Source organism: Dermacentor silvarum, chromosome 1, assembly GCF_013339745.2.
Source record: "Dermacentor silvarum isolate Dsil-2018 chromosome 1, BIME_Dsil_1.4, whole genome shotgun sequence".
Lineage (NCBI taxonomy): Eukaryota > Metazoa > Arthropoda > Arachnida > Ixodida > Ixodidae > Dermacentor > Dermacentor silvarum.
This window is the reverse complement of record NC_051154.1, coordinates 210,824,337-210,844,399: the sequence shown is the minus strand read 5'-3', so window position 1 is coordinate 210,844,399 and position 20,063 is coordinate 210,824,337. Positions and strand designations below refer to the sequence as shown.

General features: G+C 44.7%; 1 protein-coding gene and 1 long non-coding RNA gene across 3 annotated transcripts; one reads left to right on the top strand and one right to left on the bottom strand.

Moving 5' to 3' along the window:
- Window positions 1–949: 949 nt before the first annotated feature.
- LOC119436721 (uncharacterized) lies at window positions 950–18,835 on the bottom strand. The gene is made up of 5 exons (XM_037703699.2): window positions 18,672–18,835; window positions 14,945–15,006; window positions 12,051–12,128; window positions 2,473–2,499; window positions 950–1,071 (listed from the first exon to the last, which is right to left on the bottom strand). The coding sequence occupies exons 1-5, from the start codon at window positions 18,820–18,822 to the stop codon at window positions 1,015–1,017; spliced, it is 375 nt and encodes a 124-aa protein (XP_037559627.1). The 5' UTR covers window positions 18,823–18,835; the 3' UTR covers window positions 950–1,014.
- LOC119436723 (uncharacterized) lies at window positions 3,268–11,547 on the top strand. Of its 2 annotated transcripts, none has more exons than XR_005189103.2 (4): window positions 3,268–4,252; window positions 5,038–5,133; window positions 6,258–6,419; window positions 9,336–11,547. It is a non-coding gene; the product is annotated as an uncharacterized LOC119436723 (long non-coding RNA). The 2 variants fall into 2 exon arrangements; XR_005189104.2 differs by having other exon boundaries at window positions 3,270–4,252; window positions 9,659–11,547.
- Window positions 18,836–20,063: the final 1,228 nt, after the last annotated feature.

Sequence of the window (20,063 nt, the reverse complement as noted above, 5' to 3'; positions counted from 1 at the left end):
CCTGATCACGCAGCGTGGCGCCATCTTTCGAAGGATGCGGCGCAAAACCAGTGCCGCGGAACTCACGAACCGCTGCAGATGGCGTTGAAAAGAGCACAGGCAACCCTGTCTCAGCGCCAAAGATGATAATCAAGTGTATGGTGCACTGTACCTGCGTTTTGAACGTCGCTATTGGAAATGACAAATAAAACTTCAGCGTACTAGAAGTTACAGCTAGAGTGATATTGTGAACAAGCATTAGAAAGAAATCAGAAGCAATATTTTTTTTGTAACTTGTTTGGGCAGTAACTAGGGTATGTAATGTGGCCCTGTACAAGGGGTTGGGGGCCAGCGACCACATTTTATTAAGTTTTGACTGGTTGCCCGGATAATCTCGTTTTGCTCTCGCAACGACGCCCGGATGTTCTAGCCCAATTCTCGTCTTGAGTGCTTGGATAACGCCTCTGGATTTTCACTCAAGGTCTCTTGAAGGTCGACGACAACGCGAGCCAAAAGCATTTCATGTTTAATACTGAGGGTGTCGCTTCACAAGGCTCCAGAGATTGACGTCGTAGTGTGAGAAGCCCGAACGGTTATTTGCTTGTCACTCCGACTTACTTGGCTGAATTGAACACCGAATCATGTGCGTGCATCGGTCATATGGAGGAATAATAATTAAGAGAAATGCGAGATAACTTTGTCCTCGTATATGCCGAGTCGTGCATTCAATGAATACACTGTACAAAATGGATTTCCCCCTTATTATGATTTATTCGCACTATAAATTTAATTTTAAAGAGCTTGGCAAACTTTAGTGATTCCTCCGGCTCTGAAATTTACTGCGACAGCGCTTACTTGCCCGACAATTCCTCCGGTGTACGCCCCAAACTTTGCGCAAGAGAGTAGAATTCTACGCAAACTTCCCCAAGTGATACGCAACGATGACAACGATGACAACGAAGACGACGTCTACATATGGCTGATTGTTTTATTTCCTACACGCACGCACACACTCCAGAACTAACAGGTTTCCACTCAGAACTTGGCCTCGCATATCTTGTCAGCCTTGTTGAGATCCGCCAGGTAGTCTTCCTGCGAAAAAAAAAGGGAAAAAAAAGTGAACGGGAATCCCACTCAGACACCCCAAAAGAGGAAGAATGAATAGCGCGTGCCGCAATATGTATAGCTTCGTTTACACGATCTCGAGGCGAGCGTGTCGAGTCTGAAGTCGAGCTGACCCAGCCCGACCCGGCCGCATTTCACGCATCTTACATGCATCATCGACCCGACCATGTTTACATGAATGGGTTGACCCACTTGGGTGAACCCTCGACGGCGTTTGTTTCTTGCTGCACACTTCCATTTCAACGTCAGCGCATAGCTGTGCATGGAGACAGTTCAGGAGGAATGTGCTGGCGAAGGCCGGGCTTGGTATACCGATGACTGGGATCATTCTGCAGTCGGTGCACTTCATTTCTTCGGGAGTACGGAAGATATACTACACTGGCGCAATGTGTTCAGCTGACACCTGGGAATCGGTTATTTATCACACATTTCCTCTCCTCTTTTTTTTTCTTCTTAGAATATTTATTATTCTTAAGGAGAGTTGATGTCACGGAATATGCATTGCTGACAGCTCCAAGTGACTCATGGCTGTCGACAGAAATGAAGAGAATGAAATGACGCGCATTAGTCCGCGTGGCGACTAAAGAAAAGAAGGGAAAAAAATGGTTTGGCGGCATTGGCCGGCCATACAAAGCTTTCTTTCTTTCTTTTTTTTCTACTACATTACTCCAGCATTGGCACCTATCGTATGTACTAGATATGAGCAAGAAGGATCAGAGGAACGAACCGAGCGCTTATTTTTTAAAGTAACAATCATATGAAGTCAACAGACAACGAAGCCAAAGAAAGTATAGGGTATACTAACTCATTTTAATTAAATTTTAACTACGGATGGCCCATAAATTTTCGATTAACTTTATATTTTACATTTTCAGTAAAGGAAAAGAGAAATGAAAGTGGTAGAAAAGACAGGCTGTCGCCGGTGGGAGTCGAACCTACAATTTCCGCGGGCCGCGTGCGAAGATCCACCATTTGAGCAACGGCGGTGATTATCCCTTCGCTCACTTTCTTGGGTATTTGTGTACATGTATTAAACCTATAGTATTAGGAATGTTAGCCAGCGCCACTCACATTTATGGCGGCGGATGTGGAACTTTCCATCAATCGCTGACGTCGCGTAGTAAAGAAAGAAAGAGAGAGAAAGAGGGAAGGAAGGGCAGGAAGGTTAGGCTATATACACTCAGTTAGGTTTACTACACTACACGTGGGGAGGGGATGGGGGAAGGAAAGAGAGAGAAGACATGAGTGCAGATCATTCACGGGCAGAGAAGGCAACTGGCTAATAAGTCCTCGTGTGTGTGCACGTGTGTGCGCGTGCGTGCGCGCGTGCGTGCGTTCACCGATCATGCAAAAAAAAAAAATTCTTACCGTCCACACGTAGCGCATGAGGTCTTCCTGCAAAAGAAGGAAAAGGGGTGCATCTATAACGGGTGAATGAATCGAATACTCTGATCGAAAGCGCCATGGATAGGGCGGGTACCAATGTATCCGCTTTATGCAGGCGCTTTCAATCACGAACTCGGAAAATGTGCCTGCAAATGAGGTAATTTTCTACTGATTGCAGTTTGTCTTAATACGTAGAACTAAATTCTTAAGGTATTGCATCGAACTCGAATAGCCGTAGCACGGAACCATATTAAACATTTGGACGCGTTGCAGTAGCCCTTATGAAAATGAACAATGAGTTTCTGATTAGGACCTGATGCATTTCTAATGTGTCATCAGACAGGCATTAGAAATGCATCGTCTAATGTTGTTTAGCATTACAAGTACATCAGAAACTCGAATGACAATGCACCTTAAGGTTTCTAATGAAAAAAGTAGACAGCTTTTTTTTGTTATTTCTAATGTCAAAGCACATTACATAAAAATGTGTATGACGCCAACTCGCGCATTTTTTTTTCTTTTACAGCAAAACTGTCTATGGTTACGATGTAGAAAAAAATATATCCGAGATGTTGACAAAAAACAAGTGGGCCGACCCTGGTGATAGTGCAGAAAGGGTCCAAGCTCCATGGCACGAACATTGTACGATAATTATTTTTGATAGTTCATTGAACAACCAATAGATAAGAAATGAGTATTCCACATTTCATATCAAGTTTTTTTTTTTTTTTTTTTTTTTTTTTTTTTACAAGAGTACAAGAGCTATTCTTGTTGACATAGGACACATGGAAGCTGCAGAGACATTGCTTTTTCGAGGAATCTGCGTGCGTCGCACGATACATAAACATAGAAGGCACGGACGACAGGCGCGCATCCCATGCTCATTAAGCACACAAACACGAAAGCAAGATTCGGACGACACGGGTGTAACCTGCGCCACACGAGCGAGGGAATATCGTAGCTTTGATGCTTTCCGACAGTTACAACGCGCACTGAAACATCGCACACTGCACATGTGTACCTCAGAGATCGTTCCAACAATTTCTGGGGCTAAAGTTGACGTTAACGACATCAGGAAGTTATCTAGAAGGAAGGTGGTACACAAATCATTCAAATCACGCCCCAGCGATGGCTTTCAAAGGACAACATAACCCCAATCTCTAAGGCCATGCTTTTGCTGGCTGCAGACGGCAGAAGCAATTCAAAATTTAAAATACATCATAAAATTTCTTTCTACGATAAACTATAGCGTAAAATATGGAGTGTTCGGTGGTTTGTTTTATCTCGCAACATATATACGTAGCTGGGCGCAACACGACACAAAATACGAGTTTACTGGTTAATATATTTGGCATCACGGAGGCCACAACAACCTCACAAGTACGCAGGTGGCGCTGTTGTTTTTCCTGCGTCTTCAACGTGCCGGTCGCATGCCGTTCGTTTGTGTGAGCTGCTTGATCGTGTGGTTTTGTGTTTGCTTTAATGAAATGGGACGTAGTTAGCGTGCACAAAAGTGCCAGAAGATACCTTGTGTTTCGTTGCAAACTCGCCGTATGCGTGGCGCGCGAGGCAAACATGGACCAACGATTTTTGTGCCGTGGCCTTTGTGTCGGGTTGTCGTGCAAAGTTGGGTGGACATCGCAAAGAAATCATTCCTATTGGTAGCGTGCCTCAGATCGTCCACTACGCAGCGGCATGTATGCTGGGAGTAACATCGTCGACGCAGCACCGGCAACTTGGAGAGCGTCGTGCCATTGAAAAGGTAAGCAATCGTGCTTGCTAACTACACGTGTTGTGCGTACTCATCGTGTGTGCATAGGGTGCCTTGCGAACGTAGGAAACAACAGTGACGCCTGTGCTTATGCATGTTGCGTGCTGGTTGTCAGAATTTAGTTTTGCAAATGTATGTATGAAGTGTATGTGTACCTGAAAGTATGATCTCGGTATGATCTCGGCCTCGATGTGCAATTGAATATCCTGATGAGCGTTTTCTTACGATGAGGGGGGGGGGGGGGGGGAGAAGACATTACGTTCTGAAATAATCGTGGTCATCATGTGCACCTGTACGTGCGCTCCCGCTTTTCTGCTGAAGTTGCATTTAACGACCCATCAGTCTCTTCACCAATACTTACTGCAATTACGTTTCTTCGCTTATAAACTCTTCAACGTAGTAAATAATATGTGCTTACCAGGTTTTCGGTTTACGAGCAGTTTTAGGGGAAAGTAAGCAGTCACAGCTTGCCATATTAGTAGAGCTGTCTTTTCAAGACAAGGGATGTTTCCATAACTTTGACGTATCTAAACATGATAGGGGAAAGTTGCTTAAACCAAGTCATGAAAGCAAACCCTAGAATTGTTATGTAAACAAACATTTCTTTAATGTGCTGCTGCGTGCGTCTTCAAAATTTTACTTTGATGAAGGGGTCCCTATTATCATAACATTCATCAATGACTCGACCTTGTGCTCTGTTGCCACCTTGCATGTGTTCACAATATGACAGTTTTATTGTGCCAGTGCTATATGTTGACACAGAATTCATTTTGTAGTGGTGAGGCCGTGACCCACAGCAGTGTCCACATGATGGCAGGGAACCTGTGGCCCTGGCTACAGCAGCACAGCGTGTAATCTGGATGTCACGTCAGGTATGTATGAAGTGTATGTGTACCTGAAAGTATGATCTCGGTATGATTTGTGTGTAAGCTAACAGACATATTACATAACGGAGCACTAAATAGGCTAAATATTTATGCAAGTATATTAAACTTGCTGCTTGTTTGTGTTCGTAACATTATGCACAAATTATCGTGTTCTATATAAAACTAAACGTAACATGTCCTGATGTTGAGTATTTTTTTTTCTCTCTTTGATCACTTGGCTGCAAATTAAGTTTTATTTTTGCTTTGCGTACAGTATATTTTACTTCTTATTTTGGTTTTATTGTTTTGAAACTGTTTCCGATGCTGTAGCTTTTATTTCTGTATTTTTTTCTCTTTTTATGCTACACGCATGTGCAGTTTTTGTGCATGTTAGTATTCGAAGTGTAGTGTGTCAAATATGCCACAGGTCTAAGCATACAGCGTGCATACCTTTGTTTAACATTGCTATTTACAATTATTTCTGTCTTGTTCTCAGAATAATTGCCACTGGCAAATACACATTTGATGAGCTTGAATTTCTCTGAAACTGAAATATGAAGGTGCAGCCGGTGTGACAGCTGAAGTACTCCAGCAATGTCAAAGCTAGCTTGCACCCACTATTACTACAGTATGCCGACGGATACCCATCACTGTATTTGTACATTTTCTGAGAACCACCCGTGTCCACTAGGTCAAATTTGTAGTGTCCTTTTGAGCATGCCGGTCAGTTCATTTAACTTTTCAGGACAAAATTTACACAGGCAGGCTGCAGAGGCCAGTGGGGCCCTGGACTGAGGGCTTTGAACACCGCTCCTTAACACATTTTCCAGTCAAATGAAGTTTCTATATATGTATACACAGGGAGGGGAAGGGAAATATACAACTTGACCTCGGCTAACAACTGGCATTTTGATGGAAGGATTAAATAAAGTAAGACTGGATGTGTGCTTGCATTAAAACAGTATTTGCATAGAAAAAAGTAAGCAGACATAGACTAATTTCTATCCCTTTTTATCTACGAAGGATGGCCTTTTTCACGCATTAATAATGGGTCTGGCTCACACATGCGTTATTTATGCGGTATGCCTCACTGATTTCTCGTGTCAATTTTCCACTGTGGGTGACAATAGGTGAACGATCTTATCTGGCCTGAAGTCCTATGGCGGCAATGCACGACCGCATTGGGGAGGCTGAGGTTCAGGGCAAGAGCCTTTATGGAAAGGGCAGTAACAGGCACAAGAAGGACCCAGTGAAGGAGGGATTGGATCCAGTTCATCTGAATGCTGTAATTGGTATGTATTATTTTCATTGTGAAGACTGAATAATATTGCATGGGAAAGTTGCACTTTCGGGCAGTGTAGCGTACTTTCATAATTTCTGTAGATGAGGCTCACAAGCAGAAATCACCTTTGCACTCTCATGAAGGAAAGCCACCATTTGTGTGGGTCATTCCACGCCAACTGTCCCAAAATCATCAGCCCTTGCTAAATTGTCGAGTTGCCATGGTCCATTGATCCTTGGCGAAGTCCTGAACGAGCACCCCTTCCCTAACTGGTTGTGTTTGTGAGAACTGTCGAAGCAGACATGGCTCACTGATAGCTATTTGTAATGATACATTTTTCTTTCTATCATGTGTGGGCAGCTGATGGTGAATAAAAAATGTTTATGGCGGAAATTTTGTCATCGCAGCATTTGTTGTAGTGTGGTGCGGCTGTAACTAGCTTTAATATTCGTGATGTATACGCACAATTTTACCTGAGCTGCCTCAGTGCACACAATGTGCAGGAATGAGGATTTTAATGTATTCCTTATGAACCATCCCACCTCTATTTGGAATGATATGCCTCTCTACACTCAGCAGTAATTTTAATTATTCGAAATAAACAGCCCTGGTGTTTCTTGCAGAAATCTGGAATAGTTGGATGCAATGACTTAAACAGTTTTGTGGGAAAATGTGTGTTGATGTTTGTTGTATACATCTCTTTGAGTGTTCATACAAAAAAGCGTGCTGGCAAGACCAAGTGTAGCCAAACCGCAATATTGCATTCTATAACTGCATAGTTGTGCCCTCAATTTTGGTGGAGTGACTCTCCTGCATTTTAGCGCAGTGCACATCAATCCAGTTTCTTAACTTAAAGATTTCTTTTGCTTAAAACAAAAAGTACCTTTCTTAAATTTCTTATTCAAATAGTCTTGTCATTCTCTGTGATGATTGCCATAAGCTCGAGGACAAAAATTACGGCGCGAAGCAGACGAGGACGAGGTTAGACAAAGAATGACATATAGGGGCACCAACATCCAGCTGTTTATTCGGCAGAAAACACGCTGTGTTATACATCACACTGTGCAAAGTAGTCATAGTAAAGATAAACGAACAGGAGTGAAGGGATCCAACAAGGGCTCGTGAGGCAGTGATCATCACAGTAGAGAGGAATGCAAAGGTAACAGCAGGAACCTAAACTGAACTATCAGGCAAGCGCATAGGAACACGAGTCCATTACAGGCTCAAATCACACAACCAGAGCACCTGCAGTGCCCGCCCGTGTTGCTGTTGACCACCAACCAGTGCTCTTGCACGATCGTTGAAGCATCGTCCTATTTGTCCAATACACATGCTGGTGGTCAACAGCAACACGGGCGGGCACTGCAGGTGCTGTGGTTGTGTGCCACAACTGGAGCAAATGCCCTTTCCAAGGAAAGCAAGAAACCGCACTGAAATGGAAATAATCGAGGCGTTCTTAATAAATAGAGCAGGCAGTCAGTGTGTTAGCACGCAGTCAATAATATTAAGTGACAAAGAATTGTCGTTCTTAATGATAGCCTGTAATCACCGCCAAGATTAGAACATGCAGCTGTCGTGTTTGTATGCCACTTGATTTGAGCCTGTAATGGACGCGTGTTCCTATGTGCTTGCCTGACGGTTCAGTTTAGGTCCCTGCTGTAACCTTTGCATTCCTCTCTACTGTGATGATCACTGCCTCACGAGCACTTGTTGGATCCCTTCACTCCTGTTCGTTTATTTTTACTATGATTACTTTGGACGGTGTCATGTATAAAACGGCGTGTTTTCTGCCGAATAAACAGTTGGAAGTTGGCGCCTGTAATGTCATTTCTTGTCTAACTTCGTCCTCGTCTGCTTAGCACAGTACTTTTTGTCCTGAAGTCATGAACCAAGTAGCTGCTACAGTGCTCTATTAGCACCTAAACTTTGGTAAGAATACTACTATATTTATATACAGGGTGTTTTATTTTAGCTGCATCAAATTAAAAACAATGCCTGTGGCAGATAACACAGTTCTAATCCTTGATCTAAACTACTCGATGAGGTGGCCATTACTTACGTAAGAAATCAAAATGCTTAATTGAATATTTAACCAAATTACAATAAATAACTTTAATTAATTATTTACGGCACATATCTTAATCTACAAACTGTAGCTAATGAGTTTCCAAGGTGTATCCACTTCGAACAAATTTTCTGGGCTGCGCTAGTTTCAAGATATTAACTTTCAAAGTGTCTGACGAAATGCATTTGTGTTCCAGTTACTTTTGTGCTTCAATGCAGAAAACAGCGTTTTCTTTAAAAAGTTAACTGGAATGCCCATTCATTTCGTCGGACACTTTGAAAATTATCTCGAAACTGGTTCAGTCCCAAAAATTCGTTCCAAGTGGATCGACTTGCGAACCTGCGGGCTGTAATTCGTATATAGAAATATGTGCTGTATTGGAATTAATTAAAATGTTAATTAGCATAATTATTTTAATTTTTTAATTAGGTATTTTGATTTCTCATGGAAGTAATGGCTGTCTAATTGAGTAGTTTAGGTCAAAGATTGGAATTGTGCTATCTGCCAATTTTGGTGCAGCTAAATTAAACACTGTATAGCGCATTGTTTACTGGGGCCTATGCAAAATATTGTTCGTAAAGAAATGAAATTTTAGCTATACATTTTTCTGTAAATAGTGTCTAGAAAGGTGCTGCAATTTTATAATTATTTGCTAGTTAATGTTAGCAATGACCAAAATAAGTGCACAGTAAGTAGAAAAGTGTAAATGTAATTAGAACAGCATTACAATACATTTTTTTAAAAAAGGTGTAATTTACAACACACTTCATGTGTGCACATCCACTCAATTAGCTCGTATTGCACGCTACTATCCATTGCTGTGCCTCTTGGTCCATTATCGCACACCCCTTGCTTTTTCAGGGCTGCGCAAGTGGACCCACACACACAGTGGCTATACACGCACCTGGTCATTCACAAACATATGCACACACTAGCAGGTCGTTCGGGAATTTTGCCATGCGCCATTCCTCTTCCCGTTAAGGCACTCCGCACGTCTGACCACCAGGGGACACACTCTCGCTACCTTCGTGTGCACAGCCATAAATAATGGCGGCACCATGCATCTGACATTGGTTGAAGTTCAGCATCTGTTCGTTCACGTTCCACCGAATGATATAGAAAGTTAGTATTGTTCTGCTAGTGTGCTACAATGCTATGCTAAATTTTCATCTTGTTTCTTGCAGGTTACATCCTCCAGCAAGTTCAGGACGACAAATGTGCAGCTCAAAAGCAGCCTGTCCTCCATGCTAAGCAGGGAGATTAAGTAGCCTGGAAAGCAGGTGGTCCTGTAAATACAGGGTGTTTTTTTTTAGCTGCACCAAATTTTTAAAATTAGAAAAATATATACCTTGGTCACGTTAGCTTTACCATTCGAGTGTACGGATTGGCGGCCTCTAGATACAGAGCAATTTAGTCACTTAAGTGTGTAATTAGTGAAGTTAAGCTAATTAACTTTCTAATTATCAACTATAGGTGGCTACAGCAAATGAGTACTTTGGGGCCCGTCGTCGACACTACCTATCCCAACGATGAAATTTTGAATAGCGGAGTTCATGTGGGAGCTACACGAGCAATTAGTTCCCTTTGGCAAGCTTCTTGAAACCGAATTAGGCCGCAAAAAGAGCGTCTGTGTCGTCGATGTCACCGCCCCCCTGCCTTTCGTAACATCTCCGAGGTAAGCGCCAGTCCGGCCCCGCGAGCAGCTTGCATTATTTCCTTGCTATCTGCGGCGTTCGCAGTCGACGCTACAGACTGATATGATGCCGTGCCTGCAGTATCTAAAAGCCCAATTTAAGGAGCAGGGTTGGCGCTACAGCGCAACATGATGCCCAACAGAATGACGAAGTAAATTTGGTGGCCCACCGTCATTGAAGCGCTGGGCCACCGCTGCAGACAGACAGGAAATAATGCAAGCTGCTCGTTGAGCTGGACCGGCGGAGACGTGACGAAAGGGGGGGGGGGGGGCGACGACACAGACGCTCTTTTTGCGGCCAGTTTCGGTTTCAAGGAGCCTGCCAAGGGGAACTAATTGTTCGCGTAGCTCCCACATGAACTCCGCTATTCAAAATTTGACTGTTGGGATAGGTAGTACTCATTTGTACTCAGTACTCATTTGCTGTAGCTACCTATTGTTGATAATTAGAAAATTAATTAGTGTAACTTCGGTAATTATGCATGTAAGTGCTGAAATTGCTATGTATCTAGAGGCTGCCAATCCGTACACTTGAATGGTAAAGATAACGTGACCAAGATTCACATCTTTCTAATTTCAAAAATTTGGTCCAACTAAAGAAAACACCCCGTATGTGCTATCTAGTCATGTTTGCGATTTCTATGTCAGCACATTCTTAAATAAATATGAACCAACTCAACTATATATACATCTGCTCATTTATTACCCTGTTTAATTTATAGCTGGCTCAACAGTGCAGCATTTGTATCCAAATGCCTGCATTGCTAGGCATCCAAGATTGATGGGCATGGGTAGACTTGCATATATAGAACGATGGATAGCCACTCATTGCCAGAAATGGTCTGCTGGAGTTTACATTACAACTCTTTGTAGTGACCATACTTTCATGTTGATAATTTGTGCCATGCAAATTGAGGAATGTTAATGTAGTACATAGAAAGCCAAGTGTGCAGGCATTCAGAAGGGTTACTAATGCACTGTGTTAGAATAGCAATGAACCAAAAAAAAATCTATTGACCTGTGTACTGCAAACATTCGCTTGCATGACCAGCAATAGAGATATCTGCATTGCGGCCTTTAATGTCAACCTAATGTTAACGTTCAATTGCATGTCATTAGGAAACGCATCAGAAGCGCATGCGTCAGGTGCACATCAGAAACTCGTACGTCAGATGCACATCAGAAACTCATGCGTCAGGTGCACATCAGAAACTCATGCATCAGGTACTCTATAGAAATACGGTGGCCAATTTGTAATAGACTCACATTAGGAATACATCAGAAAGCGCATTAGACAGTCATTAGCCACTCAAATGATTCTGTTGCATAAAGACATCAGCCTCTCTATAGAAAGACATTAAATTTTTTCATAAGGGAGGGTACACGGGTCTTTTCAGGAGTGACGTTACGTAGCCAGCATGCTAGACCACCACCAACGGAAAATGGTCCTCACTTTGCGATCTTTAGTTATAGACTCACGTGTGAACGCGCGCCCACATGAGCAAAACCACAGACCCCAATAGGTTTGAGATATGTTGCAGCGTATCCATGCAGCATATACGAGCCTTGTGGACGCATTGTTAAGTAGCGAAAAGTACTCAAGCTAATATTCCGTGTAAGTAGCGCACAACATAAGCGAGGATAAAATGAGACGGGACTCGTTTCCCTGCACTTCTGTATCTCATTTTGTCCTTGTTTGTCGTCCGCTATGTATACTTACAACGATTCGTGCTCATTATAGTACCTTTACCTGCCCAAACCTCTATCACAGACTAATATTGCTTGCTGTTTACACGCCTCATTCACTCCATCGATCTTTGATTTAAGCGATAACTAAGGAAGTCGAAGATTTATTGAACTGAAATAGAAAAATCTCCACTTACAAAGTTTTCTCCCGACTTGCAAGCGCTTCGGACAAAGCCGGCACCCTTCTCTGGCAGCCTTCCCAGGTAGCTAGCGATCTGCAAGTATAAAACAGAAACACGAGTTTCATCGACACATACATACATACTCAGAAATATGGGAAATAGAGAATCTCTATAGTTAAAGCAAGCAGTAAGGTGTGGACAGAATGGAAAACGTTTCGGACATTGTTGCTTGGCTTAATCTTTGTTGTTTTGCTACGCACTAAGCAGAAAGAAGTACAAGTGTGTAGAAAAAAAAAAAGTGTCGAGAAGCAAGAACAGCGAAATGCGGCCGTCAGCATCCCGGAAAGGCGAGAATTCTCGAAGTACTATTTACAGCGTCGAAGACTAAAGCTCCTCAATGGAAGATTGAGGGGCTTTACCCGAAGACGCGACACCAGCTCACCTGGCGGCTTGAACACATAAGGAAACGGGCTGCTCAACTTTGATGTGCATGAAGTCCGCCATTCGAGCTCAGATAAATTAATCACTGCCGCAGTGACTGTGAGGCTCGCACGTAAACTCAAGTAGTTCCACACTTGGTGCCAGTTTAATTTAGGACGAAACGGGACAGTGGAAAAAAAATCATATTTTTGCCATAGTATTGCGGTCAGTTTGAAGACCTATAGGGTTTATAAATAAAATTTTAGCGCAGTTCATTATTTCGCGCTAGAAGGAAGAGTTGAGACATACTATACAGCCCGAAACAACAAAAGAGAGAGAGAGAGAGAGAGAGAGAGAGAGAAAACGAAATAAGCGCGTATATACATAGTTATGAACAACTCTTAAGCATACGCTGCATCACTACGGAATATTTGTTTTTGACGCTAAAGCGTATACGTATAGCGTGCTCTGCTTACCACATAGTCTCGTATAAGGGCCGCACCTGTGCAAGGACCGCAGCCCCAACTTGGTAACCCAAAATTTTGGTGAAATGTTTCTAACGCGGAAGCACTCGCGCTTGGTGCCCTGATGCCGCGCGCGCGCATCGGCGAATTTTCGCGCACTGCGTACTTCCGCGTGCCGCTACTATATCAGAGCCATCTAGTAGCGGCCCTTACACGGGACCGAACGGGAAGGTTTGGTTCCGTCTAAGGGCCGCACCTCGTCAAAATTATGAAAAAAAAAAAAGAGTGCTGCCCTTACACGAGTCTATACGGTAACAGCATCGGTGGTTCTCCACGAGGAATTGTATGCATCGGTGCGAAAATAATCTGCATGCACAATCGCCGAAAAAAGTTAAAGACCCATGCGTAGATTCCCCGAAACGTTTTTTTTTTTTTTTTCACAGAGTAGGCAGGCTGAAATAAAGTGGTACAGCTTATATAAATACGTGCGCATGTACGGCTGATAGAGTCAAACAATGCCGGGTTGCGCGGCCTTTGCTAGAAGATATCTAAAATGTTCACCAATGTCGTGGTCTTTCGACTTTTGCTTGCTCGCGACTGTGTGTACATTCTGGCATCGTCCGTGCAGCTACGTATAAAAAAAAAGACGAAGAAGAAGCAGGAAAAAAATATAACAAGAGCTCAGGTAAGGTCGCACAGTAGATATCCGCTGTTAAATGTACGACATGATAATTCTTGACAGCAAACTGAATATTCTGGCATATACTACGTACGACCGAATAAAATTTGGGCCGCTCGTTTGTCATGACTATGTATACTGATTTCTCGGAAAGGTAAGTCATGGCAATGCGAACGCACTTTTCAAGGGTCTCTTGACGTCTCAACCACGGTTTTTCACGCCGGTGCACTTGCCCTTAATGATCGCCTTGCACGGCCGACAGCTGCGCAAACCACCACCCACAATTGTACGTGCGCCGACTCAACAGCCCCACTCCCGCAGACGTTGCGCGCGCAGTAGCGGCTCGACTGCCTGCCTGCATCATGAAATGGTTCTGACGGCGTTAGGCACTGGCTTTCCACCCTTCCCTTTTCCTTTCCTCTTCTTTATTTCTTTTCCTGGCGCCCCATTCTTCGCGCGATAATGGTTAACGGCACTATGCGTTCTTGCACGCAGACGCCTTACGCAATCCATCGTTTTGTCGGCGACACTTGTTTCGCTTTCGCGTCCGGGGCTATGAGACCATTTCACTCGTTCGTTCATCACTCATGCCAGGCGTTTACCGAGCACGTTTAACGATCTTTAAAGGCTGCGATGTCCTAGTTCTGCTTTATTGCGCGGAAGTAAACCAGACGAGATGTTCTCGTTAAACCCGTATCTGCAGCCTCAACCTGGATGCAAGCTTTCGACAGGAGGACTTGTATTCGCCGGGGCTCTGAAGAAGATAAGCTCTGACGAATCCTTCAGAGAGTGGGGGAGCTTCGCTGGCTTCAGCGACACTCCTTGTTCGACCACTGTTACTCTATTCAAGCCGCGCATCTTCCTGTGAACTTCTGCCTTGTTTGGATGCCCCTTTTAAGGACCATGTGCACGTCACGTGTATTAGACAATTTAATTTGGTTTAATCAGCATCCTTCTGTAAAAGTTAGTTTTACTTCTTTGCTGCGTCTGAATATGCACTTGGAGCAGAACTACGTATATAGATTTTTTTGGGGGTTAGTCACTTTATATATACCAATCTCTGATTTATTTTAATGCTCGTTGACATCAACCATAACATCCGGGTGCTATACTGGAGTTGCATGCGCTGTCGATTTGTGCAATATTTTTGTCCCATGAAGCTCAAAAGCAGCCCTCCCCAAATAAGAACGGAAGGCCAACGCTCCTCGCTATTCGTAAACACGGACATGACGGTTTCGAGCCCATAATGAAAACCTTCAACCGTTCTAAAAAAAAAAAAAAAATCAGCGTACAAACATTATTTCTAGTTTAAGGTTTATAAAATCTAGTGCGCGGGCAGTACGTACCTCAGGGTTCACGTTCTGCTGCAGGCACTCGAGCGCCGGGATCACCTTATCCTCCGGCAGTCCTGCGAACGAATGTTCAAGCTGGTGCTCAACGAGGCAACGAACACTTATAGTATGAGGTCCGCTCAACTTCTAAGATGTCCTACATATTTTGTTCTCTTGGGAATATAAAGAGATAACTTGTAGCTTGCTTTAAAATAGGAGGTATCTAGTTAGGTTCGGTTAACCAAACATGATGCCCTATGATGGCGTATTGAAATCGCGTCCCGTGTCTCGAGGCAGAAGTGTTCAAAACAGTGGCAGCACCTTGACTACAGTGTTTCAAGAACATATAGTGTGTCAGGCACTGTTGACACGCGATGATTTCACTCCGTAAACTCACAATTAATGAGACATCAATTCCGTTTTCCAGATTTGAAAACAAGGGTCTGTCGGCTGAGTTGAATGCGGTGCTGCGAGAATGAAAGTTTTCATTTCAAATGAATAATTAATAATTCATAATTATTGAGAACAATGAAGGTGTTAGGTTCATTCACTGCATTCCTAAAGGGCACAGCAGTGGCAGCTAACGACAGTGAATATGTTGTGCGAACGAAGTCTCTTACAGCATTTAGGGAAAAAAAAAAGAAAGTCGAAATTTTGCCCGAAAGGCGACGCACTGATAGCAAAGTATTAAACAACTATAGTTGTTTAATATATACTATAATTACTATACTATTGTTTAATAATACAACTTCATGTATACATGAAGTAAGGTTCGTTTTTGTACCAGCCGTATAAATGAAAGTAAACATTCACTTACTAATTAAATTAACAAGCACGGTGTCACGCGGAGCGCAGGCAAACATGAACCGATCTCACTCGGTAAACGCGAACACTTACTGCCACGACGCTCACGTGGTGAATAGCGCCGGCATCGGGAAGCGGACGCTTCGGGCTGCATTTCGCTTCAACGCATGCCAGACACTTGAGATTACGCCACCTTAAACACTAGCTACGCGGGAAGCGACCAGCCACCTTGGCTCGCCAAGGGTTTGAACGTGCCGCATATTACTTCCAAAATAGGGTGCGTGGCCCGCGTACGCATCCATCAATCACGGCCGGGGTAGAGGAGGAGACGCACGCTCACCTGCGCCCCCGCCCTATAGTGCGCGTTCCAACACGCGACCTCAAACATTGGGCACGCGAGAGGAACGCACGCATGCAGCCACCATACTTTTCGGCTCAGCCTCGCACGCTTTCCCTCGCATACACAGGAAAAAATGCAAGACACAATTATCGCACTTGAACTTTTACGGAACCTGACGGCGACGCCGGCGGCGAAAATTCGCCTGGAGTGTCCATATAATTGCTACCGCAATGAAATGGACAGGAAATTCCGCTCGTGCATACGTAAGCTTCCATCAAGGTAACGTTCATCTTCAAGCGTTCAAGCGTATACTAGCGCCCAATACTTGCGTACTGTATCTATAAACATATCCGCCGAGATACTGACCTGCCCAGCAGACAGCAACCACGCCCAAATCCGGGAAAGTTAAGGCATAATAGAATGCTTCATTTTAAAGTGAGAAGCTCCGATCAGCGCTGCTCATTCAAATGTTTACTCGGCTGAGGCACTGTACCACATTGACACTGAAGTTATTTGGTACTGACACAGAATAGCCGACTTTGCAATATCGTTGTCGCTTGTATACCTAAGGCGGGAAACGTATAAGTTTACCGCCTTATAAGTGTATGGAAACGCTTCTCGCAGTTGCCACTGAACAGCATTAGCGCTAAAGACAGAGGAAGCTTCCTAAGCAATATCCTCACTATAGCGTTTATCGGTATATACGACCAACCTCCTTGGTTACGGCCCAATGAGTGCATTAGCAAGGAAAACGCGTCCAATCTACACCGACAATCTGATGAAGTATATTTCCGTATACGGCATTGGATGGGTAACTGATTGCACGGGGAACATTGGGAGCGTAACGAGAAGGTCCTTGGAAGAGGCCCGCGAGCTCTATAAGCCGCCCAGCCTCACGATTACCTACACCTTTTGCGCATCACTACCGCCCAGCTTCCAACCCAACTTCCGCTACCCCAACAATTAAGTTTAATGTTATAGTTAAAGGAGCAAAGACAAGCACCTTCACAGCGCTGTACTTCAAAGCCACCACCCTATACTGCCTCCTGTTTACATCGTGCCGTAAAAGTATTTTTTCGGCTTTCGGTCAAGGTTTGCTCTCACGCCGGATGTTCTGGAAAAGTGGCGCGCCTTACATGAGACGTTGGGCCGAAACAAGCCAGGAAGATTGGCCACACCTGCCCCGAGTCTAAGACCCACCGCCAACAGTCTCATGCGCGATGTCGCTAAGTCCCACTGCCAAGAACATGTATCAAGCTGTATGAGGAGGAGTGGATGCGAATGGTGGCCTAGAGGATCACCGCGCGGCCTTGAAATCTCTTGCAGGTTTAACAAGCACGCACCTTTGACGGGACAAAAGAAGTTCACATGACAAGCGCTAACCTGCAACTGTGTACACTTGTTAACATTGCAAGTATGAAGCAATTAGCCCAGCAACACGTTCCGTTAACCCATGCTTTCTCTCATGGTTTTGTCAGGTAATCAGGGCTCACACGCTGGTTGTAGATCCTGCTACTCGCAGAGCACTTTACTGATACTTCTTAACCTTTCCGATCTCCTGTATTAGGCCAGAGAGCCATTCATTGCCAAACATGTAAATCAATCAATCAATAAATCAATCAATCAATCAATCAATCAATCACAAATTAATAAATAAATAACAGCGCGCAAGCAGTGAGAAATGTGAAAGAGAACACATTTCGTTTTCTTGCACTTTTACTCGCGATACGCGGATGCGAACCTGACATGTGAGTATGGAGCAAATAGCTTTCTCACTGAACACTTACACTCTCATGGAACATCGACCGCTTGAATGGAAATGTGCGTGCCTCCTTTCGCATCGTTCACGGTGGTCCTTATATCGTTCAACTGTTCTTATATTCGTAGCTGACCCTTATAGTTGTTAACATTGGACGGAAACAAGTTCACGATTAGCACACATCGGCTCGTATTTCTCGCTCGCCACACAGCACGCACGAACACATTACAGAGCAAACAAAAAAGGTTGTTTGTTTCTTCCATTCAATTCAGACATCTTCATCTCGCATTTGCTTTTTCATAATAAAAAAAGTAAAACAAATGTCCAACCACATAAGGCAGCCACTGGCACTGTGGTGGCAGATATTTTGCGCACCAACCGCCACGCCGCGCATCGACTGCGACCCAGAGAACGGGAAAGGTTCGCTTCGGCGTGGATAGTTCGACACGTGAGTCTTTAGATTAGGCGTTGAGGGCGACTTCTCAGCGAGGAGTTAGGTCGCCCTTCTTTCTCCATCGATATGCAGCCTCTGCGCACGCGTTTTGAGCCCACAGGCGCAGAGTGCAGGATGTGGCGAGGAGATGCTTAAAATTAAAGGAAAAAAAGGGAAGTGCCGCAAAGACTGAAGGCAAGAGACGCCTTCGGCCTCGGATGCACGTTGAGGGGGACGTCTCCCCATCAGATGGGAGACCTTCCCTTCGAGCGCAACCGAGACCCGCGTCGTTAAGAATCACAGCGCATTCGATCGTAAACTCTGAATAATGGGAGCGTCGATGCGGAGGACCAGTGAATGAGGGGAAGGGGGCCTATTCTCACTGGGCGCACAACGTTCCACTTACGGCACAAGAACTGTCCAGCGTTGGCCACGGTCACCAGCAGTAGCGCAGAAACGAGAAGCAGTGCTGCCTTCATGATGTTTTTTGCGTTGTACGAGAGCATAGAATAAACGTAAAGCGTGCTTTGGCCGACGGCGGACTCTGCTGTGCGCATCGCTAGTGCACCGGTCCCTTCTTTATATGCTGCTCCGAGAAAGAAGACGCGACGGAGGAAGGTCGCCGCTGCTTTCTCTTTCAGTTCGCAGCTTTATTATTTCCCCCCTTTCTTCCCAAGTGTGTTTTTTTTCTTCTCCGCTACTGCCTGGCGACTTAGACATTGGAGGTGGAAGAGTGTCAAGCTCTCCTGGTCAAAAAGACCGCAGCGGCTGAGGAGGCGAGTGGCGAGGGCGGGACGGAGTCCAATTATAAGGAGGGGCAAACTGGCCCCGCGCGCGCGCGCATCTACACACTTTATTAAGCAGGCGAGGAGCGACGAAACAGGCCCATAAAAAGCGCGGGTAGAACAAAACGCATGCGAGATCTCAGGAAGATGCCAGTGCGCTGCTGCTGCTGCTGCACACGCTCGAGCGCTTCCAATAAACGACCGGAGGAAACTCTCGCCAGCGGGCGTGTACGCACACACACACGCACGCGCGTTCGTGCGCTTAAGCGGCGAGACCATTGTTCTGATTTATTTACTTCCTTTCGAAACTGTCGCTTACCTAATATCTCGCTCGCGATTGTGACGTCCACTTATGCACGCAAGGCCGCATTAATTTCGCTATCGCTCGTCTTTCTTTCCATTTTTGTTCTTTGTTGGGCAACCAATCTATAGGTGCCGGCGGAGTGTGAGCGGAGCGAAGGGGAAACATCGAAGAGGTTCGCATTACGAGCGCATTGTATCGTTTCCTTCTCTAACACCGCTATACGCCTATTTTGATTCGCGCAGGTCGAGCCGCCTTTTCCGAACGCATCGCTAGTGCGCACAGCGGTTTCGTATTTTACCGCATGAACAAATCGCGGCTAGTGGCGAACGTCACGCAATCATGCGCGAGGGGGGCGTGTTTCTAGTGAGCTCCAATTTATTTCCTCTTCTTTTTATTATTCCTTTGTTTTACCGGGGATATAATTGTTCTCGATTGAGTAAAGAGTTACCTGCTTGGATCCCGTCGTGGCGAATCACAGCGTATTATATGTGGCGTTCTCAGAACATGAACGCGCTTTCGAAGGAAACCGTAGCACGAAGAGATGTAGGCGGGAACTCCGCGTGTACTCGTACGCGCCATACTTAGGTGGCGTGTCACAGTCGTTTCAAGGGTCACATGACGGAAACGAACGTATGCAAAGACGCCTTCACAATTGCGCGTTTCTGAGCGATCGCGACGGTGCACTGTCGGATTCGCTCTGATAGATCAA